Source organism: Haliotis rufescens, unplaced genomic scaffold, assembly GCF_023055435.1.
Source record: "Haliotis rufescens isolate VD_foot unplaced genomic scaffold, xgHalRufe1.0.p SCAF_1, whole genome shotgun sequence".
Taxonomy (NCBI): Eukaryota; Metazoa; Mollusca; class Gastropoda; order Lepetellida; family Haliotidae; genus Haliotis; species Haliotis rufescens.
Window position 1 is genome coordinate 12,319,042 of NW_025963779.1, and position 27,527 is coordinate 12,346,568.

The window sequence follows — 27,527 nt, forward strand, 5'->3', positions numbered from 1 at the left end:
CATCTGAGCGAGACTCGTACGAGTGACATTAGATCACTAAATGTAGGTTTGCCGAAACGAGACACCATACAAATGTATTGTTTCAAAGGTATATATGACTGTGTTGCTCCCAAGAGACAAAAAGAGAGATGATGTTCAATGTTTTACTTCATCACCAATATTTGTTTAAACAGTTTATACTAGGCATGTAAATGATTCGACATGAATACGATTTACAAATCACACAAACACAAGAAGGATCAAACAAGGAACTCACATTTTATTTATATAACATCAGCAAAACAAGCATCATTATGTGCATGTTTGCAAGACAACTTTCTTTTTCTTCATATCAACGAAAATGAACCCAAATTTTACATAGATAACATAATCATTACAACTATTTCAGTATGCTTCCCAAAGTAAGACAACATCCTTTATTAATCTTCATTTCATCGAAAATAACCTTTTACGAAATAACTTTCACTTGGATCTGTATATATTGCTGTTCAATGATTATTCAATGTTATGTATCTCAATCGTGTACTTGGGTTACGATTGGTGCTCTGTCACTCGCAGCAACAGGCTCGGGGTAGGGAGGGGGGCTGACCACCTGAGCATATGGAGGGGGTGGCTGAAAGGTGGCTGGAGCAACTGTAGTTTCATAGGGACCCTGACTGACACTGTAAATGTTTTCGTTGCGAATTTGGTTGACAGTTGGCCGAGATTTCTTCTTGGTGGCTGCTGCTATAATACTGCAGATAATAATGATGAAGGCGAACCCACCGATGGATCCTCCAACAATGGCAGCGATATCAGGGGAGTCAAGATCTGAAACTAGACAAACAGTGTACGTGTATTTTTAGAATACTTTTTGCATTTCATAACTCCGATTGATGCACTTGTAAGCCAAAAGGTAAATGTACCTTGCAGGAAGTATTACTCATAGGTGTTGTTGCCGTCGAACTGTATGTTATAACAGTGGCATCGTGTAATGATTGACCAAGAAGCCACAGTGCCTAAATTAGATCATTTTAATCATACGATCAAGAATGCACACATTACCTTAGTGTCATACTGATCCTTCAAACATAAAATATGATAACTTGACTCAAGTGATATCAGTCAATTAGTGAAATTATATTGATTGTTGTTAAGACATTTCATGAAGCCCATACATATTTTAGGCATTTCATAAAAGGCGTGACCACAAATCCATTTCTTTGGAACAACGATTCCTACATTTCACGAAGTTAAGTAATGTTCCAAATTGCTTGTAATATGATTCAGGAGATGTATTTGTAGGATATATTATATTTTGTAGTAATAGTAAGATGAACTGAAGTCAGCATTTTGGTTATCTAAGTATATATTAGATATTCGAAAATACAACCTTCTTTAGATGTTCAGGAATACCTTTTGCTGTACAGTCTGAACATAATATCGGTACGCATATAATATCAAGTACTCACAGTCGTCACGGTCCTCGGCTTGGTACGAAATTATAAATCCTGTTCCTGTGTTGGAATTATCGGAGTGGAATTTGATGAACATATATTGTCCGGAGCTGTGCGTTGTCGGAAGACTGCTGCCGCAATATCTCCCTAGTGAGGTGGAGGTGTCATCAGATCCTATGCAAACAAATATATGCACATGATCATGGTGACACAAAGGGTTTAACAATCATATGCAATGATACTTTGGCAAGAACAAACTAACCACGGAAGCCCACACGAATTTATGTCCTTTGGTCTTTCACGAAGGGGCACCAATAACTGGCATCACACAATTCACGAATAAAACAATACTCCTCACTTTACATGCACTTGACAAAGAACACGACAGTTGTTGTGCTTTATTCGTACATACAATACTTTGGATTAATTTTACAAATGCTAACATGCATCTCATATAGATATGTTGTCTCCTTGAAAACTCAAGAATTTGTAACTCATGAAAATAGTTTATTTCTTCCGAGACATTAATTTAAAATAATTTGTTTCCTTCAGTTATTTTATCGAAATACATCGGAGGCTGGTTAGCATTGTCATTAAAGCCTTCATTTAAAACTGTCGAAAATCTCCTCATTCCAGGTTTATCATGGGTGCAGTCCAGAGGCGTGACATTGCTGGATTAGCGTTAAAGAGGAGTAAGATCACACCCTTCAACAAACGCATAATTCTAAGTTGACGGATTAAAATGACAACGTTACATTAAGGTCGTATTCAACTAATTTTACCATCAAACAACTCATAGTAGTCGTAGGAACAACTGGGAGAATATTCTATGTCCGAAGCAATGACGTCAACGTTCACCACGTAGTCAGGATCCTCTGTATTTATTGTCCACGAACAATCAGCATTGCTGCATGAAAATAATAGCTCCATGAAACATAAAACATCATATTGAATAAGACAAGAACAAAGTCGATACCTGGCCTTTTGTCAGAATGATTATAATTACATTCTAAACTATATAGAAATTACTTCTAACGGTTATAATGGCAGTGGCAGTCGAAACTGTGTTCAAATTCCCTTTCACGGTTATGATTGCAGTTGCAACATGTTAAAGTTATATTACTTTTCACGACAGTAACAACTGTGGCAACCAAAACAATACTCAAATTCCTTTTCACAAAAATAATAACAGGGAAAACATTCGCTACTTCAAACTACTTTCTATTTACGGTCGGGAACAGTTTTGCATATATTGGCGAATCACAATGCAATGTGTCAATCTGTGTAACTTACTTTGGGTAATCGGAGGGGTAGTTTGGTGATGTGAGGTCGCTTGAAGAAGACAAGTATGCCACGAGATCTTCTTCACCGCACGCTGAATAAACACGAGAGGCTATATGTTGTGGCATAGTAATTGGCATATAGAATAGTAATATGTCCACGTGAAGTATCTATCGCCAACGAGAAAAGCACTACGTAATGGTTACTAATCGTGTACATATGTGGGTTTTGTGTTATTTTAAGCACTGATGTAGAAACGTGCACGCAATGGCTTACTACCAAATCATACATGTATGCTATTTTGATTTTGCAAAGGAAATGAAAAACTGTGTTAGGAAATGCATCACTTGAACCGTTGTAAATCAACTGTGTCAAATCTAGGAGAGGGTGTCTTAACTTTTTGGCAATAAAATATGTTTAAATCAAATCAAAACATAATTATCCTCAAAATGCAGTGTACCGTTTACTGCATGTTACTAGAAGTGACTAGATATTTATTCCCTTTTGGAACACAACCTATTTTGGCATTTTTTTGTGCACAAAGGTCACGAGAGTCATCAGTACACATACATGATTACTTTGAAATAGTAGCAGTTTGTCATAACCCTTCATAAGAATAAGAATACTCACGAGTGAACGTTCCGCCTGTATAGGAAAGTCTGAAGCCTTTAAATGTGTTAGAGTTGTCTGAATGGAACATAATGGTGACAGCTGTACCAGAACTGACGTAGGTTGGTTTCTGTGTCCCACAGAATGTCCCAAGTACAGTTGAATCCGTGCTGGATCCTAAAACGTATTTAGTTAATATTGTTTCTATCTCAAAGTGTCAGGGGCGATGGGGTAGCCGAGTGGTAGCGTATGCTTCGTTATGCTGAAGACTACGTTATGATCCACACAATGAGCGAAGGCCATGTATGGTGTTCTTGGATATGGGTGGAATCATGTTTAAATGTGCATTCACTCAGATAATCACGTCAAACACATCTGTGCACGTAATTCTGTTTTGACGTATATAAATTAAAATGTACCATTATGTGTTATGTAGGAACTTGCGACTTGTTGCGGAATTGTTGCTCCCAATTTGAAAATATATTGCTATTGACATTTGTTTAGAATAACTTCAGACTAAAAACATTTACCGAATCATAGAAAATACGTTTGTTAAAGAAACTTAAACTGAATGCATGACTAATAAGTATGTCATTGGTCGCAACCTCAGCACGTTATCATAATGTGATACAAACAATGAGAATCACGAATCCACTTCAAACATTGACGAAGCTGGAGATAAACAGCTTACCATCATAGATTGTGACGTAGTCATAGTTGCATGAAGCGCTGTGTTCGATGTCGGAGTCGACGACCTTAATCTTGATGTCTGACATAGTAGTGGTGATGGTCCAGACACAATTCATGTTGCTGCAACAATATAGACATAATTTAAGCATACTGTTGCATATACTGGAACTACAGTTAATATTTGATCTAAATTGCTGCTATTATTGTGCAAAAGATAGATGAAAGATCAATATTTCATCTTATCCAAATTATCTGTGAATAATAGACTCCTACTTTTGATAGTTCTCAGGATACCCTGGCGACTGCAGATACTGGTCATACGACAATGCACTCAGTTGCCCTCCGCAAGAACCTGGAAAATTGATGGACGTACATAGGCCAGATTCAAACTTCTAAGATAAATAGGAAGACCAACCTTTAAATGCGAATTATGATTATTTCAACATTCACGGCCAGGCAAACTACATTCATGGCCATGTATGTATACATGTATCATGGCTGTTAAGATAATAGAACGACAGCCATGTTGTGGTTTGTCTTTCAAAGAGCTTTATATCATTTGCTAAACCGAAAGAGCATTACCTCTACATACGAATCGTCAGATCATTCTATTGTAACACAAGTATCACAATTTCACAATTTTAATCCTAATAACACGATGTTAATATCATTTTGTAAAACTTTAACATTTGTCCGGATACTTTTCGATAACAATATACTTTCACTTACCAGTTGCTTCGACGTACTTGAGTCTGAACCCCTTGAATGTGTTAGAGTTGTCAGTTTTAAACATGAGTGTCATATCCCGACCTGAGCTCTGCACCGTAGGTGTCGTCGTATCACACCAAACTCGTATCATCGGTGAAGAGGTGCTACTACCTAGAAACAAATGGATACACGTGTAACATTTTCCCTTTCTCATTCAAAATGCTTTGAGGTAGAAAATTCAAGGTTTAATTGAAATGCCAAACCGAACTCACTTATTTTACATCTTTTAGGATATATTTAGGAGACGTTGTTTTGTGGCGCGAAAAGCCACTGATATAATCACAATGCACGAGGATGCATATTGTATCTTACAATGTATTTCATATTTACCAACCATCGTATACTTTAACGAAGTCATCCGGACATCCACTTCCTCCCTCTAGAACTGAATCTAGTACAACGATTTTGACGAAGTAGCTTGACGTTGAAGCCGTTATTGTCCAAACACATTGCTCGTTACTGGAACAGAGGTTATACATAATCAACCTTTGTCCTAGCAATTCCGTTGAACCACTTTTGCATGTAACTTTAATAATCACGTCAGAAAGTACTGAACATATGAAAAGATATCATTTAAAATCTTTAATAAGCAGTAAACAAATATAAATATCAAGGAGAATAGATGTGTGAGCGATATCGATATCGATTTACGAATAGCAAAGTTTTGAAGTTGTCTCACAATAATGTTTTACGAAACATGAAACATGGGTCATATGATATTATTAAATGTTTTAAATATATACAAAATAGACACGTCTACTGAGTGTCAAATATGGATGCAGCCAATTGTTATTTAACAAGCCGATATCTGGTGTGACCCACATTTGCGTTGACTTACGACTTCCCACTGAGGACACGAAATGGTTAAAGAATTCAAACTTTTATAGAATAGATTCCAGATCTGAAACAAGGGGTGCTACAGTTTGACCAACGTCACTGGACGTTATACTGGTTTACAGAATTCCTGACAGATCAGTTCCAAAACCGTTTAGCCAAAATATTTCGTGAAACTACAATCGCAGTCGGGTCAATGGTACGTAATCGTTCATTTTCTGATAGATTTTATACCTTGATTTCAAGGCTTAGATGTACATATGTCAATGTTTATTTCAACTGGGAAGTTTCATTGAATTTATATGTCGCAAACTGTACAGAAAAATGTGTATTAACGTGAACAAGTTCATTTAAATGGCTGCTGAGTCGTTCTCAGGTAATTATTATTACAGGTAAACAAAGGCACACTGTCAAGTCACTTTTGCTTTGACACCATCATATTGTTAAGGACCATACAATAATGACATCGTGCAAGTTTAATGGTAGACAGAAACCATTCCCGTCAGTATATAGACATGTATCTATCTCGAAAACAGATAAAACGATACTACAGTAGGCCCGCGAGTCGGGTTGACATGATTATTTGGTTCTAAAATACACGTAATTAGGTTTGACGGTTCACTTTGCCTTCATTTGTTGAGTGTTTTCAAACACTGTCTTCTGTAATAGATCTAAATGAGGATTGTATTATGTAAGAGTAATTCTATTGTCCTTACTTTGGATAAGCGACAGGATATCCTGGGGACTGAAGGTACTGATCGGATATTTGGGCCGTCAGATCTGAGGTGCCGCACTGAGCTACTGTAGGATACGAAAACAGTAATACATGTACTAGTTTATGATGAGCTTATGATAAAATAGCAGTGTAACATTTGGCGCATTCAACGATTCCTAAATTTGAAAATCAACTGTTGACAGTTGTCTTATGACATTTCGTATGTTTTCAACATTGGACGACAAAGTTAACAATATGATTTTTATATCTAAACATTTGATCGGATATTGACACAGACACGTTATCACACTTTTAGATGGATGTTGTTTTATACCCTCGACTGATACATTGGAACTTACCAGCTGTTTCAAAATACTTCAGTTTGAAACCCTTGTTTGTATTGGAGTTATCGGTTTTAAACACGAGTGTCAGATACAGCCCAGAGCTTTGCACTGTTGGAGTCATCGTATCACACCAAACTTGTATCATCCGTGAAGATGTGCTACTACCTAGAAAATAAATGGATATAATATTAGCCACACTACAATCAGAATGCTTTGAGGTTGCACATTCAGTGTTTAATGGAAGAGTCAAACCCCACTCACTCTGATATTCTGATATGTTGCGGAGAGACATGAAAAAACCGTTTAATCGTTAATGTTTGCAATGAATTAATCAATTTTCACCTGATATAATCCCTTTACACGATTATAATATTGCATCTCACAATCAATTCTTGTTTACCAACCATCGTATACTTTAACTGAGTCATAGGGGCATCCACTTCCGCCCTCCAGATCTGAATCTAGAACAACGATTTTGACGAAGTAGCTTGACGTGGAAGCCATTATTCTCCAAACACATTGCTCGTTACTGGAACAGATGTTATACATAATCAACCTTTGTCCCAGCAATTCCGTTGAACCACTTTTGCATGTAACTTTAATTATCCGTCAGAAAGTACTGAACATATGAAAAGATATCATTTAAAATCTTTAATAAGCAGTAAACAAATATAAATATCAAGGAGAATAGATGTGTGAGCGATATCGATATCGATTTACGAATAGCAAAGTTTTGAAGTTGTCTCACAATAATGTTTTACGAAATATGAAACATGGGTCATATGATATTATGAAATGTTTTAAATATATACAAAGAAAAAAATGGACACGTCTTTCGAGTGTCAAATATGGATGCAGCCAATTGTTATTTAACAAGCCGATATCTGGTGTGACCCACATTTGCGTTGACTTACGACTTCCCACTGAAGACACGAAATGGTTAAAGAATTTAAAGCTTTAAGGAATAAATTCCAGATCTGAATCAAGGAGTGCTACAGTTGGACCAACGTCAGTGGACGTTATACTGGTGAACAGAAATCCTGACAGATCAGTTCCAAAACCGTCTAGCGAAAATATTTCGTGACACTAAAATCGCAGTCGGGTCATTGGTACGTAATCGTTCATTTTCTGACAGATTTTATACCTTGATTTCAACGCTTAGATGTACATATGTCAAATGTTTATTTTAACTGGGAAGTTTTACTGAATTTTGATGTCGCAAACTGTACAGAAAAACGTGTATTAACGTGAACAAGTTCATTTGGATGGCTGCTGAGTCGTGACATTCTCAGGTAATTATTATTACAGGTAAACAAAGGCACACTGTCAAGCCACTTGTGCTTTGACACCATCATATTGCTAGGGACCATACAATAATGACATCGTGCAAGTTTAATCGTAGACGGAAACCATTCCCGTCAGTATATAGACATGTATCTATCTCGAAAATAGATATAATGATACCACAGTAGGCCCGCGAGTCGGGTACACATGATTACTTGGTTAAAACATACACATGATTAGGTTTGAGGGTTAACTGTGCCTTCATTTGTGGAGTGTTTTCAAACACTGTCTTCTGTAATAGATCTAAATGAGGATTGTATTAAGTAAGAGTTATTCTATTGTCCTTACTTTGGATAAGCGACAGGATATCCTGGGGACTGAAGGTACTGATCGGATATTTGGGCTGTCAGATCTGAGGTGCCGCACTGAGCTACTGTAGGATACGAAAACAGTAATACATGTACTAGTTTATGATGAGCTTATGATAAAATAGCAGTGTAACATTTGGCGCATTAAAGGATTCCTAAATTTGAATATCAACTGTTGACAGTTGTCTTATGACATTTCGTATGTTTTCAACATTGGACGACAAAGTTAACAATATCATTTTCATATCTAAACATTTGATCGGATATTGACACAGACATGTTATCACACTTTTAGATGGATGTTGTTTTATACCCTCGACTGATACATTGGAACTTACCAGCTGTTTCAAAATACTCCAGTTTGAAACCCTTGTATGTATTGGAGTTATCGGTTTTAAACACGAGTGTCAGATACAGCCCAGAGCTTTGCACTGTTGGAGTCATCGTATCACACCAAACTTGTATCATCCGTGAAGATGTGCTACTACCTAGAAAATAAATGAATATAATATTAGCCACACTACTATCAGAATGCTTTGAGGTTGCACATTCAATGTTTAATGGAAGAGTCAAACCCCACTCACTCTGATATTCTGATATGTTGCGGAGAGACATGAAAAAAACGTTTAATCGTTAATGTTTGCAATGAATTAATCAATTTTCACCTGATATAATCCCTTTACACGATTATAATATTGCATCTCACAATCAATTCTTGTTTACCAACCATCGTATACTTTAACTGAGTCATAGGGGCATCCACTTCCTCCCTCTAAAACTGAATCTTGTACAACGATTTTGACGACGTTGCCTGTCGAGGATGCCCTTATCGTCCAGACACACTGATCATTGCTGGAACAGATGTAGCAATTTTGTATTTAATTCTTATAATGAAATTTGAAACTACTGTTGATAAGAAATGGCATCCTACATTACATATTTGCTATAAATCTTAAATATAAATGACGAAAATTAAATCATCATTGAAAGTAGACGTTGATTGAAACATCGTTGACGAGGTGGGGGTTGATCATGATTTTATACATGAATACTAAAGCTACATGGATACACTGGAACGCTCGGGCATCATAACCTAAACGTCTACTGGTTGGATAGTGAATATTTGATATAATCACACAGGGATTAATTCAGAAGCATGAAACAAAGGTTATACAGTATTTAATGTTTAAAAGGGGCGGTCGGGTAGCCTAGTGGTTAAAGCGTTCGCTCGTCACGCCGAAGACCCGGGTTCGATTCCCGACATGGGGACAATGTGTGAAGCCAATTTCTGGTGTCCCCCGCCGTGATATTGCTGGAATATTGCTAAAAGCTAATTAAACTAATGTTTAAAATGAAGAGAAGCTTCGCTAATAATGTCAACACATGCGTAAATGACAAGTTTACTGGGTTTCAAAGAAGTGTGCGGTTGGTTGTCATTGAACAAGTAAGCGTCTGGTGTAACCATCTTTTGCGTGACACATACCTGGAAACTACATCCGATTGAGAACACAAGATGGTAACACAAGCATTTGAGGGTGTAATTCCAGGTCTGCATTAAGTTGGGCCAACGTCACTGGTTGTTATTTTAGACGACGTAATACTTGATTCTACCATAATTTGGATTACTCGATTCTGATTCGTCAGTCAGAGGCTATAAAGCCCCTCTGATTGAAACAGCTGGTTTGACGCCGCAGAAGCTTATATTCATAGAATTAGTTCTTGTTTTAGTCATTGTCGGTCGGCATATTTAAATAATTATATCTGCTATTATAGGTTACAAATTCAAAGTCGAGGTTATACTAGTACAATATTCAAAGCGTGTTTAGTTTTCTTTAGGGGTGCAAAGTAGTTTTCCAAGTTGCCGAGCTTATATGCTTTCCATGCCTGGCATATGTTCGAGTGAAGTATTACGGTGTAAACAAACTGCATCAGCAATATACAACGCCATATTTTGTTTAAAGGCTGTTGTCGGTGAATCCGTAATTCTCATCAAAACCCACTCAAAACACTGGACTCAACCCACGCCGCTTCACTCAATGTATTTGCTGGCACCAAAGGGTTCACGTTTTATTTACTCCTGGTAGAATGGAGATGTTAAATTTAGCGCGGTTAAATCTACAGGAAACCAAGCTCTACGTATATATACATTGAAAACACAGCATGTTTATCTCCTAAATACAAGATTCCTGATATTTTCCAGTACTTATTAGTTGCAACCATGCAATCCGTGGTAATCCAATTTCAATCATGCCAGTCATCCTTCAGGTTCAGATATGGGCGTGGTATCTTGGTTTCAAGGTCATATTGTGCAATTTTATTGATACACAAAAACCTTTCCGCTTAGGAAATTTATGTAATTGTCTCGAAAATGATTACTGAATACTTATTATGATTAATGGCTGTGCATATTTTTTTCTAAATACAAATGATATGATTATATATTTCTAAAATTCACGCAACGATGTTTGACTGTTGACGTTACCTGTATTTTCGTTCTATTTTGTCCTCGAATTGTGAATAAGGATTATATCAAGAATAATGTGATTGTCATTACTTTGGATAAGCTACAGGATATCCTGGGGACTCAAGGTACTGGTCGGATGTCATGGCCATTAGACTTGAGGTGCCGCATTGAGGTACAGGCGACGGAGAGGCTGAAGAAGAACAATAAGCCATAGTGATACATGTGCCAGTTTATCATGATTTTCAGTGATAAATTCATACGATTTTCACAGGTATTTTGCTTTTACGCACAATGAAATCTGTTTCGTCGGACAATCGAGACTGGCTATTCTTATTTAGAATATCAACATGATGACAGTTGATTTCGATCAACAATTTACGACCAAGTTACATAATAAGAATACGAATTGCATGTCATAGTTTGTTAAAAGAACAAAACATACTATTTCAATAACATGTTTATATCTAACTATTTGATTGGATATTCACACACAAATAAGATTTATATTGAAATTGATGTTCATAAGTGTACGAACGACAAAATTTGACGTTCATACGTTTTTCACGAGACTGTGTTCTTGAAATGACGTAAACACTAACGGACTAGTCCACATTCCTGGGGAAACCCCTGGGAATTCCCTAGCATGAATACACACAGAAGCGTTTTTTTCTGACCATTTTAACCCTTTAATTTTGAATTCAGCGTTTCAGCATACATTGACAAACGTCAGAGCGTTTGACTGCTTGATCGTTCACGGATATCCTCGCTTCGACCCATCACAGAGAACAAAACGAAGAAATGCACTTCCAAACTATCGTAGTATCGACTCGAATTTAGATTGGTATATATCTATTTGAGACATCTCTATAATCACCTTTCAATGATCGGCCAATAATGCATTGATCAATGATGCAACCACCACACATGCAACCACCACAGGTTCATCAACAACTTCGGAAAGTTCTTAAAACACACCTTTCTCTTCCAATCATATTATTTGAATACATTTGTTTTAAACAAACTACAACAGGTGTTCCTGAATTGCAAGTTGAGCAAACATACGCTCATGTCACCTCTCTTCTTGAGAAACTAGTTTATTCCGTGATACAGCTAGTTGTATAGCTGTCAGTGTAAACATAATGTCACAAAAGATACTAAAATTAATTGTATATAGATCTAGACAAACATCCTTCGAGGACAAAAATAGTGATTAAAAAATTATAAGAATTGATTTGCTCCGACGTTCATACAGTTTGGCCCTCACTCCATGAAGTTTCATACTCCATTGAACCCACACAACTTAAAAGCCTATTCTTAAATGTTTTCACATTTTTAGATGGATTTTGTTTTGTACCCTCATCTGATACATTGGAACTTACCAGCTGTTTCAAAATACTTCAGTCTGAAACCCTTGTACGTATTAGAGTTGTCAGTTTTAAACATGAGTGTCAGATACCGCCCAGAGCTCTGCACTGTAGGTTTCGTCGTGTCACACCAAACTCGTATCATCCGTGAAGATGTGCTATTACCTAGAAACAATTGGATATAATAGTGTTCATCATACTATCATAATCCTTTGAGGTTGCATATTCAATGTTTAATAGAAGCGTCAAACCCAAATGACTCTGATATTGTGATATTTTTCGGGGAGATATGAAATAGACCTGAGCGTCATATACCGCACTGTACGTTCCTTTGTATCGCACCGCACGTGTGTCACCTCTGTAAGTATGCTACTACTCGGGAACAAAATATACAGCATTTACCATACATCAAACGTGATCAACACGCAATCTGCAATGATTTCCAAGAAATGCACAAATGTAGTCATAGATCGTGACTTTATCCTAGCGATACATGTCGTCTAATTTATCCTGTACTGACCATCGAAAACCTTTACAAAGTCATATGGGCATCCAGTTCCACCCTCCAAATGGGAATCTTCCACAATGATTTGGATGATGTTGTTTGGTGATGATGTCATCGTCCAAACACATTGCTCATTGCTGAAACAGATGATAAATATAGTCAGCACGTCACTTTGTCATGTATTAAATGTATACTCTTCAAAACAAGAAACCGTTTACGCAAAGCCAGGTTTGTGTGAGGTAGGAAAATACATTTATACGAGGAACCGTGCAAAGTATTGAGACAAAATGTTGTGGAGAGAACACTTGGTGATTGTAGTCATCTCAGTTATCGGTACATACATGTAGGAAAGGTCCAAGGTGAGGGTCAGCTACCATCAATAACGCGTATGTGCCCCGTTGAAATCGATAGCGGCCTGATATCTCCTGCCCATGGAAGAGACAAGTATGCGAATCACATCTTGGGGAATGGTAGCCAACGCAAAAGCTAACCACTGCAACGTCTAAGGGTTCGTGCTGTATGAGGTCGAGCGTTTTCCTGCTGGAATACACCGTTGCCGGAGGCTGCAATTGGGAGGACGTGTGGTAGGAGAAATTCGTCGATGTATCGTTGAGCCGTAAGATTGCCCTTGATATGGACCAAATCTGTCCTGCCATGATGAGAGATAGCCGCCCACATCATAACACTACCCCCACCAAACCTGTCCACTTCCTGTACGCAGTTTCCGGCGTAACGTTCTCCCCGACGTCTGAAGACCCATGCTCTTCCAACCCCACGACGCCAAACCAGACATCTTTCCATCACAGTCGAGGCCATACTCTGTGCTGACGACACCAATGCAGTCGTTGTTGACGATGATGTCAACTCAATATGACGCGTCGAACATGACGTCTTGCTCGTAGACCTGCTGCTCTTAAACGGTTCCGTACGGTCTGGTCGGAGATTCTGCTTTGTCCGGGTATTTGGGATTCGGTTGAGGTGGCTCTAGTCGTCCTTTCATGTAGGTGGCGTAGTTGGATGTAGCGATCTTGGGTGGGGGTGGTTACACTTGGTCGTCCCGACCTTGGCCGATCTCGTGTTGACCCATGCTGTTGAATCCGATCCCACAGCCTTGTGATGGTGCTGGGCGCTGCATTGATAACCCTGGCTACAGCTGATCGGGATTCCTCTGCCTGCAAGCGGCCTATGACGTTGTTACTTTGCACTTCTGTTAATCTTGGCATGGTGTTGAACTGTCACTATTTATGGCCAAAAATATTCGTTTTGCTTTTCTTTTTGTGAAGAGTATATATATCTGTAGACTCATTTATTTATTATTAAAAGTCGACCCATTAAGTTTAAGGCACCGATGGGATTCCGTGGTTATAATGATCACAGAGACACAGAAAAAGATTTAAATGCCAGCTTATTATTGGCCACTCGGTACAACAACCAAGTCATATGCCAAGTGATATTTATCACCAAAAACAATAAGAAATGAAGATGTCAAAGTAGTCAAATAATAAAAATGTTGGCGCACTATATATCACAAGTAATATTTTTATATGGGTCATATTCACAAAATGCAAGGTCGAATCAAATTCCAGGGTAATTACAAGAATTGTTGCTCAGGCAGGGACTTGATAGCAATGTATGTACACTCAAAAGGGTTTTGTTTTTGACTTTTTCACTTGCAAACTTGTATATGCATTTTTGGATTTGCATCAATGAAAAGGCTCGAAGAAACGCAACCAACCTGTTACCTCATGCTTTTTGCATTCGGACAAATGGCTTCAAAAAAGCCAGATATTCCCACTGGAAGTAACCTTCGAAAATGCAGAATTCAGAAACAAAACACCACTTTTCATCGTCTTGGTCATTGCCACACCCACGTGAAACTGATAGATGGCGAGACAAAAGAATACTTGAATCAGGTACCGCTCAAAGTCCACAGGAACACCATGTGGCGATAATGGCGACATTATCAACATAATAATCACGTCAGAGACTGTCCCACTAGTGGCCACCAACCCGTGACAACCTCTAGCCAAGACATATGGATTCGAACCAAGTATCTTCGACACTGGTTCCAGACATCAACTCTCACAGCCCGTCCATGCCTGGCAACAAGGGCGCACCTGCAAGGACAATCCGCCGACGTCGAAGCATCTTCGTATGCGGCATCCGTGCGAGGCGCCCAGTCTGATGGCATTCTTGACGGCAGTTTATCACAATCGACGTACCGGTGGAGTAGGACACACCCTGTGTCAGTACAGATTTTCAGTTTTTTATTCACATATTTCTTATCATTATATTGCCTTTCACGTCAAGTGCAATTTGTTTCGGCAGATACTCGAAACTGATTATGCTCTGGCGTTGACGTTTTGAATATAGCCCGGCCTGCAATCTCCTCTGATCTGTCACCAATCGAATATGTCTGTAATCAAATGAAACGACGTCTTCCAAATCCGGCTTATCCTTCCTCGGATATGAAATAAGATTCCCAAGGTCATTCTTCAATGATTCAATGCACAAGCTGGACACACTCACTACTTATTGTGTTAACAACCCTGAACCACCTCGTGTGACAAGACACCTTACACCGTACCTTACATCTTCCCATGTGATATAATTCCATCCACGGCAGCAAATGATTTTACCAATTCTCATTGTGTACATGTAAGTCTCACTCACTTAAGATATTTATAAATCTCTTACATGTTTTGTGTAACCCTGTGAGGGTAATTGAAATGGTTGAATTCCACCACAGAGCGCATTAGTTTAAATGTAATCCATTGCAAGGGTTACATTCATTGTAAACCCTCCTTTGAGGCGTTACTGATTCTTCTATACTTATAAAGGTGTTCTGATTTGAATCGAACCTGCATTCTCACATATCGTGTTTAGTTTTGTAACCTACTGTTTTCGAGCTGAGCCACCGCGGCAGGTGATGAACGGTTGTTCAAGTTTACATGTCATGAATCCAGTTGGTCCATGCTGCACGTGCTTTTTCTCTCACACACTTTTATACCACGACACAATGTACAGTTTCACTATAAGGTATATCGGTGTTTTCTGATGAGTCTCTTTATATGTTGGACACACCACTACTCCTCGGATTCACTTGAGGTTGTAAACCCTGACCCTCGGTATGTTCCCTCCTGTCAGGGTTTACAGTTGCAAGTAATCCCGAGGAGAAGTGGTTTCCCCTTTACATATAACATACATTTATAACACAAATATTTGCTTAATATGATCATTATATATCATGATTAGATTAGTATCTTAAAAACAGTGAGTGTTGAAGTGAGAATAATGCTTATCTACTTACTTTTGATAAGCTGTCGGGTATCCTGGGGACTGAAGGTACTTGTAAGCTGTTGTGGCAACCAGGGCTGCGGGGCCGCATTGAGGAGAAGGCGTTGGGTAAACTGTAGGAAATATTACATTGTAATAGATGTACTAGTTATTGTTAAAAATAGTTTCCCCATCTTGCAAAATTAATGCTGGCTCTCAGCTCATTGCGTTTCGTTTACTTATACAATGTCTATAGGCTACACAAACGATTATCATCCTGTCAGTGAGGCTGACAAATGGTGTTCCCCCTTTGCACATTGCCCAATGCAACTTATGCCTTGGAACAATCGCTATTGTCAATATGATTTTGTTTATTGTCTACCATTGGTCGGTTTTTGATACAATCACTTCGATGGATTGTTTTATAATCTCGACTATTCCAGCAAACTTACTGTTTGTTTCAAAGTACTTGAGCCGGAAACCCTTGTATGTGTTAGAGGTGTCGGATTTAAACATCAGAGTCATTGCGTGCCCAGAGCTCTGTACTGTAGGCTCCATTATATTGCACCACACTTGTAACACACGTGAATGTATACTGCTTCCTGGAAACAAACGAATGCAGGGTCTGACTACCAGACTACCAAAATGCTTTAAGGATGCATGCTGAAATTATACTTATAATGGAATGACATAAAAGGAAATATATATAAATAATTACATACTACCTCAAATACCTTTGCGTGATAGATTGTCTCAAAATACAAAGACGCAAGCCTTGACGTCTGAGGCGCTGCAATCAACTGTGTAAGGTCTGTTTCATAGTTCCATGCGATCATGGCCATTGGTTCACCTTATAATAAAATTTGACCCAATTATAATACTTGCTTTCTTTAAGTTGCCATGGTAAGCTTCAATGTGGGACTGCGACATTTATAAAACTGATTCGATATGACAGAAATTCTGTCCACATCAGCATAAACCTAAAGCCATTGCCTACATAACTAAGATGCGTAATCGATCTGCATTTTCCCTCTGTGATTATCATTTTCAAATATGATACATAGTATCTTTTACCAACCATCAAAAACCTTAACAAAGTCGTAGGGACATCCACTTCCACCTTCTAGTACGGAATCTAAGACGACGATTCTGACGTAGTAGGTTGACGACATTGCCGTTATTGTCCAAACACATTGTTCGTTGCTGAAACAGATGATGAATTATATCAACATTTTACTTTCGGCTTCTGTTGAACCAAATGTCATTGGAAAAACAGTGAACGTCCATCAGAAGTTAATTCACAGACGCTGATGTCATTATCTGTGACAGTTTTACTATTACACATTTACATGTACCTCCGATGCTAAAGCTAAAATCATTATGGTTCTATAGTTCTGACTGAGAGAGCAATAGATGTGCAATACTTCGAATACCCAGGCTCAATACCAACAGAAGACTAATGTTATCACTAAGAAGAAGAATGAAATCGAATTAGTTTTAAAATAACAAATCATTGCCAAATCATTGCCATACATTAGCATACATTTGTTTGGTTTACGTTACCAATTATCGTGACCGTAAAGAGGCGACTATGCTTGTTGTAAGAGGTTACTAACGGGATCGGGTGGTCAGGCTCGCTGACTTGGTAGATGCATGTCATCGTATCCCATTTGTGTAGATCGCTTCTCATGATCTAAATCAGTTTGCTGGAAAATTGCTGAGTGTGACGTTAAACAACAAGGAAACAAACAAAAATATCGTATTGATCACGATGAGTATTACAAGAAGAATGATAGTTTTACTTACTTTGCATACGAGACAGGATAACCTGGGGACTGCAAGTACTGGTCACGTGGTGCGGCAGACAGAGCCGTGGAACCGCATTGAGGATGAGGTGATGGGGAGACGGTAGTAACTGTTACATTGTACCATATACTAATAATGAATTTGTAATGAAAGCATCACATTAGTTGTTGATAACTACTATTTCACCTAAATCCACATATTTCGTTTCACTTTTGACATTCACGAACAATCCATTGTATGTTGATAGCAGATTGACATGTCATTATTTGTCTGACCAAACGTATTTGACTCTTTACTTTACCAATAGATCTAGATCTATTGCCAGAATTCAGGAAATTCAATTCCGTTTTCACGCTGATAGAAATGTGGATATTTCGAAACAACTGATATACATGTAAATACAGTATCAATGATGCATCAAAGGTATACACCTAATCATACATGTCATTTGTAGACGTGTAAAACGTGGGGATGGGGTGGGGGTGCCAGAAAGTGGCTTCCCATTTCGGATAAAATAACTGTTCTGTATACTAGGCTTTCGGTTTCACATGTAAGGTTTTGAAGACGTATATTTGAACATAGACATGATGAACGAAACGCATATACCTATCAAATGTATCACAGATATTAAATATATATTTCTACATGACAAACTTCCACTTGCAGCAAAATTGACGATAATAAGCCTTTACCTGGAGCATTGACGCTCTTGTATCTAATACGGAAGCCCTTGCCAACATCCACATTATCTGTCGTGAATGAAACCGTCATTGCCCCGTCGTTCGATCTGTATGATGGGGTGGAATTGCCACAAAATGTCCCAAGTTCAAAGGTCTTGAGACCTTTCCCTATAGAATGGACATGACGGGACGTTTAGACTTTAACATAAGTTTTGTAATAATTATGTGAAGCAACATATCGAAATCAGGTAAATGTTTATGTCCCCGTGATTCTGAATGTCACACACACCAGACTGAACCAAAATAGATTCAGGATAAAACCACTGAGTATTGAGATAATGCTAATTCTTTCTTCGCCTTTTCTCTTTATTATCCTTTAAACTTGTTGAGTTTCTAATGTACATACAGTAAACTACGAACTCAAAGGGACTACTACTATTAGTTCGTTATAACCGTTGTTCGTTATAAGTACATATACAGCATGACTACAGCAAGTAGTCGGGACAAAAAAGTAAGTTCGTTATATCCGTCAGTTCGTTATAAGCGTGTTCGTTATAACCGTAGTTTACTGTATTTCTCATTGTCCTTCATGCTGTAACATATTACTGGCTCTTCAATTGATCTTTACTCGGTATTCCAACCAAAGTAGTATTAATAAGTTTATAAAAAGTGTCACTTTGATAAAGCAATTATTTACCTCCATAAACAGTTACTGAGTCATTACCACACAATGGATAGGTTCCTTCAATTTCTGAATCGATGACATCAACCTGAATATACAGCTGATCTGGTGACACCATCTGCCACACGCATTCCAAGTCACTGACAATAGCAGAAAGATTAATATAATAATAAATAAGGTCCAAAGACATGTATGTCTTGATATATGACAATCATAATTTAGGTTATATTTATTTCATTAAAAGTGGCACGAGCATGCTTGTCGTAAGAGGCGACTTACGGGATCAATAAGGTATTCACGTGTACATTAGTGTTACTCTCTCATCAGATATTAATATCTACGTTAGTGTTGTAAGTATATGAATTATGGAGTTATTGTTACCTGCCCATTACGTACACAGATCTATGTTTGTGTTACGGCCCAATCAAATATGGGGTCAATTTAGGTACTACATGGTAATGAATAAGCATTGTCCATCACGTTAAAAAAATTGATAAAATCATTATAACTGAAAAACGTTTTCTTGTCCCATATACAATCAATGCATAAATACCAATATGTACAACATGAACACTTGAACATGAATTAAATATTATTAACTAACAAGAACTCTATTTGTGCTACCCTTAGTTTCACACTTTCTGGATACATGTGTATGTAAACATGCTACTGGTGTTCTCATGAAAGGCGTTAATTCTACAATTAAACGAAATACATTTGTCTACGTTTACATGGAACATACTTTTCATATGCATCTGGGTATCCGGGTGATACGAAGTAGATAGGAGTAGAGTCTACCGGCATTGTCAGATTGCAGTCTCCCGCTAATGAGGAAATATGTACAATTAATGTAATATAAATGAACATTAGTACATACATTATTAATTTCATTAAAGTCAATTGTGTGTATATATACGAGGGGTGTTCATTAAAGATTTCCCCTAAACCACTTAGGGTTATCATATTTGGTTGAAATTTCTCATGTGTAATGATACATGTATCTATGGGTTATGTCTGAATTTGCAGCACCGAACTATTAATCTTACCACTTTTACAGGTGTTATGATCGAGTAGGGTGTGACAATGGAGCCAGTAGAATACCGAGCAGTGATTAGGTTTTTATATTTGAAAGGTCGCACACCAAGAAGAAACTTTCGATGAAATGAAAGCAACTTATGGGGAAGATGCCCCATCATATGACGTTGTTAAACACTGGCATCGCCAGTTCAAGTGTGGTCGGACATCTGTGGAAACAGCTGCCATTCCTGGTCGCCCCGATTCAGCCATTGATGAGGACACTATCCATCAAGTGGAGACCGCCATTTTGGCAGACCGACGTATAACTGTTCGCCAGTTAGCACAAGATGTCAAGATCAGTGTAGGGTCTGTGGAACATATCATCCATGACAATGTGAACATGCATAAGGTGTCTGCACGATGGATTCCCAGGTTGCTCACACCTTTCCAAAAGCAGGAACGAGTCCATTGCTCCAAGGATCTTTTGGACATGTGCCCAAAAAAACCAGGCAAACTTTTTGACAGACTTATCACCCTGGATGAAACATGGGTCCATCACTATGATCCTGAGACTAAAGTTCTGTCGATGCAATAGAAGTCACCACCCCCAAAGAAGGCACGTGTCCAACCCTCTGCAGGAAAGGTCATGCTCAAGGTGTTTTGGGACCAGCACGGAGTAGTGATGATGGATTTCTGGCAAAGGGTACCACAATTACAGGAGCTTATTATGCTTCACTGCTACGGAAATTGCGGGAAGCTATCAGGCTTAAGAGGCGTGGCATGCTGACCAAGGGTGTCCGTCTCCTGCAAGACAATGCTCCACTACACAACTCTCATGTTGCCCAGACAGAAGCGCGGTCCTGTGGCTATGAAATCCTTCCACATCCTCCTTACTCTCCTGACCTTGCACCATCTGACTTCCACCTCTTTCAAACCATGAAGTCATTTTTGAACAGAAAACGTTTCCCAGATGATGAAACACTGATTTCTGAAGTCAAGTCCTGGTTTGAGACGCAAAATGAGGGCTTTTACAAGCGAGGTCTCCATAGTTGCATGAAACGATGGGAGAAGTGTGTAACTCTTGGTGGTTCCTATGCCAAGTTTCATTCCACTAGGTCCATCGGAAGTGGGTCAGGGGAAATCTTTAATGAACACCCCTCGTATATATATATATATATATATATATATATATGATTATCATTTCCAGGTTATATATGTACATAAAAAAAACATAATATATTTGTGACATTAAACATCACATTGATCCAGCGTCAAGATTACGCGACGAAACAGTTATCGGCGAAAGCATGTCCAGATGGCGATGCTACTTTTAATAAAGGACTGTCTATCCTATTTTGATTTGATCTGCCTCAGATTTTTATTTGAGGGATTATATAATTCTTTTTGTAATCGTTTGATAATGTGATATTTTACCACTGATGCAAAACACACAATTTTGTATCCATGAATAAGAAATAAATTCCTTGTATTCATTTGTTACAAAAATAACCATGGTGAACATTTCCATGTTATACATGTACATAAGAAACATAACATGTTTGGAACATAATACACCCCTTTCATCCAACATCAAGACTGTCACTATTAGCATTAACAGGGTTAAATGGCAATCAAAACAAGTCCTACGCACCTTTTATCGTCTTGTAGTACAATGAAAATCCCTTCTCTACCCTGGCTACATCAGTCTTGAAATCGATCCGTAATTTGTTTCTTGAGCTTTGGACGGTAGGTGTAGATGTTCCACAGAACTGACCAAGGAATTGTTCATCTGTCAGAAGGAAGATTAATTACTCATTGAAACCACCTTTAATTTCAAAGACATAAACGGTGTTTCTACTAGCATATGGTATACAACAATACTAATTTTGTGTTAAAGTACACATCACAGACAGAGGCTAGGGAACCCGAAGCAATACGGTGCAATGAGCATGTCACAGTACGTGACAGTAGAGAAAGTCCACTATATGTTGAGTCGTTGTTCGTCGAGTTTTCCGACTGATATTATGGACATGTAGAACACATGTTACTACTGAACTGATACATTGTATTCAAAACATCAATTAACGTGGTGTAGTAAAATGGTTCGAGAAAGGAGATTTATTGCAGTCTTTTGTAGTTTGCGGTGTGTGTTTATCTGGACATACAGGGTCAAGCAGAAATACGATACCGCTGGTGATCAACCATCAGCAGAATGCTAGATTCTTACAATACATGATTAAATATTGCGCATGGATTATGACACAAATAGAAACATTCCATCCACATGTTGATCACATATAACATACCAAAATGAACCAACTGGTGACAGTAAGAGCAACGCCCCCAGGGTGCGATCATGCAGTCTTAGCATTGCAGTTTGGTGCACTTGGCGAGGCAACTGTGTGTGTGTGTGTGTGTGTAATTCTGTCGTACTTACTGTCTTTTTGGTGATCGTTGTAAACGGAAACAGAGTCGAAGGGGCAACCAAGTAGTCCACTTTCCACCTGCAGTTGTTCAAAATCCACTACGATTGTATCATTTTCATTCTCGGCTGTAAGGAACCACGTACAGTCCATATTACTGCAACACAATTAACGCATCATAAACAAACATTAGTGAGTGAGTATGGTTTTACGCCGCTTTTTTAGCAATATTCCAGCAATATCACGGCGGGGGACGCCAGAAATGGGCTTCACACATTGTACCCATGTCGGTAATCGAACCCGGGTCTTCGGCGTGACGAGCGAAGGCTATAAACACTAGACTACCCGACCGCCCCTAAACAAACATTACCTCCGTGTAAATCATAATAATTATCATGCAAACAGTATTTATTCAATGAAAACGCCAGGGAGAGTTTTGCTCATATCTCTGTCGCACAAAAGGAAACGGTAGACAATTGAGTGATTGTTGTTTTATACTGCGGGTCGGGGCCAGTAAACCAATGGTTGATATATTGAGCAACGATATAACCATCGACAGGTTACAATGGCACAATGGTACCAACCGATTTTCACTTTAAGGGGGTCGGTTTTTATAACATCTACAACACTTGTATTTCACAGTTTTGGTTCTGCGGTATCTATTATCTACATTATGTTAGGATCACAATCATCTGACTTCAATCCAAATCCATTTATGCCGATCAGCTGTCCTTACTTCAAGTACTGATAAGGAAAGCCAGGTGAGAGTAAGTTTGTTTTTTCAGGTGTTGCTGTCAGCTCCCCTCCACATCCTGTAAAACAAATATAATGACAATGCCATTTCTAAAATATTTTTCGTTAGGCCAACAAACCCATAAAATAAAAACCTTTACTTATATAATGTAATGTACATACACTCTTATTTATAACAGACCCTTATTTAACCCGCATCGGCAAAGTGCTTTAAGTTAGGTATTGTCATTTTAACGTCATACGTTTGTGTAAACCGTCATTTTATCTCACCTCAAATGATGTGTGTGAGCCCACTGTTGATGTAATTATGACACTGCTCGAAAAATTGCCGTCATGACAATGTGGAAGAGATACAATGCAGAAGATATATTGAGACATTAAATGTTGTGACACATTTTTTTGTGCAGCCTTACCATGTACACTTTTTTCTATAAACGTGAGACAAAACAACTTACTTGTTGTCTCATAAAAATCAAGAAGGAAGCCTTTGAGCTGGTTACTGCCGTCGGTTTTAAACACGACATAGATGGATCTACCAGAACTCATCACGGTGGTGAGGTTCCTCCCACACAGTCGCCCAAGAGGAGTGCCTGTCGAGTCTGGTCCTGGGTAAATATATGACTCGCACATTTAAACTATTCTTCTCAAATGTTAATGGTGGCATTTCAGAGCTAACGACTGTCACATTACAACTGTTAGTTGTTATTAGCTTTATATTTGATGGAATAGTATGAAAATAGAAATGTTTTTTTCACTTCATATCATGATTAATATATGACTCTTTATGATATGAACAGGGTTTTATTCTATTGTAAAATTAGAAAATTAAGGCTCAATTCATCTTTGTAATGACTGTTATTATAATGGAACTAAGATTCGATCCCTTTTAACATCGACCACTGAATGACAAGTCGATTGATACAGGTAGTTCTTTCCTCCTTTAATTCAATAAAATATTTATAGTTTGACGTTTGACTTGATGCAGGACAATCAATCTACGATCTATATGGAACAATAACACACGCAGGGACGAGTAGATATAACATTGACAATGTTTGGGTGTCTTTATTAAATCGACTATTAATACTGACCTATAGGCTAGTATATTATAGCAGTCAACTTTGTATGTAATCTTACCATCATAAAATGACAGACTATCATAAGTGCAATTTGGTGATGTTTCGATGTAAGAATCCGCCACCTTCACAATGACGCTGTTGTCTTTGTTACTAGCATCGATCTTCCACCAGCAATTTAGGTTACTGCAGACAAAACAATTACATTGGAAATATTAACAATGTATATATATTTCTTTGTGTGTGTGTGTGTGTGTGTGTGTGTGGTGTGTGTGTGTGTGTGTGTGTGTGTGTGTGTGTGTGTGTGTGTGTGTGTGTGTGTGTGTGTGTGTGTGCACAGACAATGGCAGTTACCATCTCAAGCGATATCTAATTAAAGTAAATATGAAACGTCAACGCCAGAGAAGAAACAATCACGATTATCCAACGTAACATTTCATTGGCTAGCAGTGACAATTATATGAATGGATGACTGAAAATCAGTGAAAGACATAAGTGAAGTGATGCAGATATTTAGTGGCTTTGAACAGTTTTTAGTTACAACACAACACATCAGCTTAGCACGGTGCTGACGAAGAAAAGGTCATAATCGTGGCGTGACTGAGGGACTGAATTAATTCTAAGGGAGCGAATTGAAGGACCATCGACTGCTGGGTCATCCGTGGCCCTTACTGACATTAGTAGGTTCTTCAAGCTACAGGCTGACTGCTCATGGCGTCGTACCTCGGATAGGCAACAGAAGGATAACCAGGGGACCTGACAGTGGACGGTGTCCTTGTTGTAATTATTTCCACATTGCAAGATTCTGTAACTAAATTAAAAAGATTCAGAAATGTAACAAAGTAACATCAGCATCAGAATACTCATTACATTTAAGAACAGAAATTGTTTTTGAGCCAGTCGCAAGTTTTCGCGTGAGCCTTCCTTACATTATCAAATAAGTTTAACTATAACTGACACAGAAGGGTTTTTAATTGTTTTTGAGACCCCAAAGAAAGCAAAATCATTCAAAAAGTTCAATGACTTGAACATATTTCCATATACACTGACTAAAGGAACATTTATACATAGATTGCCAAATTTACGATACAAATCTACTTGCATATCGTAATCTTGAGATTTTTTACGCATAACAATAAAGACATTATTAACCTGTTGATCAATATTCGATTGATACACTCTCATCTCATTTTCATTTCACTTTTAATAAGAATCGTAGATATATTGTGTCCAACAAAGCAAAACCATTTTTTTAAAATACAGACATATTGCTGACAATGATAAATATGTGGGTGTCAGGAATATATATCATGACAGTAATATTGGTATCACTATGGAGTTGTGTACAAAACAACGCTTACCTGTTCTTGATAACAACACTAAACAGACAACTGCTGAGCAGAAAAAACTTATCCTCATGTTTCAGTCACACTAGTATGTAGTCCGCCTTGTTTGTAGGTACACAGCTCGGTTAGTGTATCAATCTAGTTCAATGTCCTCTTATTGTGAAACGTATCAGGCTAAAGTTTACTTCAGCTGTGATGCTGATGCGTCATGTGACAATCTAAATGTGACCCGCTATCACCTGACCTACATGATAATCGACACACTGCGTGCCGTATTACTGAACATATCAAAACCTGACAACGCCTCCTTACATATTTGTGTTGATATTTGTGTGCAGAATTATTTTTGGAACACTTTCTGTAGGAACAAAAATGCACGATGTTTGAGAACATATTAATAAGCTTTTGTAATTGAATTTACTCCTTTATCAAGGGGTCGACTTTATGGGGGTTGTGCCAACTGTGGAAGTGACGTCACGATAATATGTCAAACTGATTGACTTTTGTGTGATTAGATGGCGCACCTCGATATCACATGTAGAATTTGGATTATCTGACACTGACATATAGGAAGTGTCACTCGGTGTGAAAGTATACCAAAGGCGTAAGTCTCAGGTTATAAAATCCCGCTACTTCTCTTTTTACGTCTAGTTCTGCCTATGAACATGGTGGGTATTGGGGATACTAAAGCACATATTGGCGTACAGTAGTACCATCCTGAAAAAAGAGAGGTAAATGTAAATATGACAAGACATCCCCAGAGTCAATTGTCATGCTTTTAAATAAGAGCATCAAAATCAGTTCAATAATCATACAAAATGTCAGCTAAAGTAAGAGTCGAACCGTGATCCGGGGTCGAAGAGGTCTTCAGAAACCCATGCTTGCCGTAAATGACGACTATGCTTGTCGTTAGAGGCGACTAACGAGATCAGGTGTTCTGACTCGGCGACTTGGTTGATGCTTGTCATTGTATCCCAATTGCGTGGATCGATACTCATGATGTTAATCACTGGATTGTCTGGTCCAGACTCGATTATTTACAGACCGCTTGAATATCGCATAGTGCGGCGTTAAGCAACAAACAAACAAATAAAGTAAGAGTCCATGTTTTGTACAATTCCTACTATATCATACGCATGTGTACTTTCCACACTGCTGGCAGCACATTGCCTTGAAAGGCATAGAAAGTGTTCATGAAAATACGTAACACACAATATTAAAAACGGCCGACGTTACTATTCTGAAATTATCAGTATTATCATAAACAAATATATAAAACATCGTGAAAATCTTGATCTAGTGTCAATGACTTACTCATAGCTAGTTTGTTCTTCTGAATAATTATTTCAGTTGTGAACCGTTACAGAGGGAGACTTCAGCATTAATACAGTAAAAAATAAAATGTTGTACATCGTAGCTATGAGTACGTTATTAATATTATAATCAAATAAAGTTTTCGATTCTCAACTTTGAAGTCCGCCTGATGTCTCATCTAACATGTGATTCGAGTGAAAACCCATGCATGTTGGACATTTGCTCTTCCTTGTTATATAGCTCAACCTTTCATATATTTGCTCATTGCGTATCATCCAATATGTTTGACTGCACTCTATGTGATCTAAACATCAGCAACAGTGTCAATGTTGTCCTTGTTACACGGTTGGCCAATAGTGTTATGTGCTCCTACGGAGTTGTGTCCCTCAGTATTGCCGCGCTTGTATGTATGTTCGTATCTATTTTGGGCCTCTCTCCCCCCTCCCCCCCCCCCCCCCCCTCTCGTTAAAGTATATCGCGTCCTGATAATAC

At 38.2% G+C, this 27,527-nt stretch overlaps 1 protein-coding gene across 1 annotated transcript in view; it reads right to left on the bottom strand.

Moving 5' to 3' along the window:
• Nucleotides 1-237: 237 nt before the first annotated feature.
• LOC124146787 (cubilin-like) overlaps nt 238-27,527 on the bottom strand; it is a 53,913-nt gene continuing 26,623 nt past the window's right edge. The window contains exons 21-52 of the mRNA XM_048399647.1: nt 25,737-25,789; nt 25,099-25,180; nt 24,437-24,561; nt 23,755-23,904; nt 23,283-23,358; nt 22,561-22,703; nt 21,775-21,912; nt 19,849-19,930; nt 19,122-19,246; nt 18,437-18,592; nt 17,745-17,853; nt 17,017-17,141; nt 16,391-16,540; nt 15,973-16,072; nt 12,678-12,799; nt 12,173-12,322; nt 10,884-10,983; nt 9,057-9,181; nt 8,668-8,817; nt 8,310-8,394; nt 7,082-7,206; nt 6,693-6,842; nt 6,335-6,419; nt 5,119-5,243; nt 4,746-4,895; nt 4,290-4,368; nt 4,018-4,136; nt 3,348-3,503; nt 2,730-2,811; nt 2,219-2,343; nt 1,452-1,610; nt 238-816 (exon numbers count right to left, since the gene is read on the bottom strand). Coding sequence (XP_048255604.1) covers nt 515-816; nt 1,452-1,610; nt 2,219-2,343; nt 2,730-2,811; nt 3,348-3,503; nt 4,018-4,136; nt 4,290-4,368; nt 4,746-4,895; nt 5,119-5,243; nt 6,335-6,419; nt 6,693-6,842; nt 7,082-7,206; nt 8,310-8,394; nt 8,668-8,817; nt 9,057-9,181; nt 10,884-10,983; nt 12,173-12,322; nt 12,678-12,799; nt 15,973-16,072; nt 16,391-16,540; nt 17,017-17,141; nt 17,745-17,853; nt 18,437-18,592; nt 19,122-19,246; nt 19,849-19,930; nt 21,775-21,912; nt 22,561-22,703; nt 23,283-23,358; nt 23,755-23,904; nt 24,437-24,561; nt 25,099-25,180; nt 25,737-25,789 — 4,003 coding nt within the window. The 3' untranslated portion in view covers nt 238-514. The remainder of the gene's footprint in view (nt 817-1,451; nt 1,611-2,218; nt 2,344-2,729; nt 2,812-3,347; nt 3,504-4,017; nt 4,137-4,289; nt 4,369-4,745; nt 4,896-5,118; nt 5,244-6,334; nt 6,420-6,692; nt 6,843-7,081; nt 7,207-8,309; nt 8,395-8,667; nt 8,818-9,056; nt 9,182-10,883; nt 10,984-12,172; nt 12,323-12,677; nt 12,800-15,972; nt 16,073-16,390; nt 16,541-17,016; nt 17,142-17,744; nt 17,854-18,436; nt 18,593-19,121; nt 19,247-19,848; nt 19,931-21,774; nt 21,913-22,560; nt 22,704-23,282; nt 23,359-23,754; nt 23,905-24,436; nt 24,562-25,098; nt 25,181-25,736; nt 25,790-27,527) is intronic.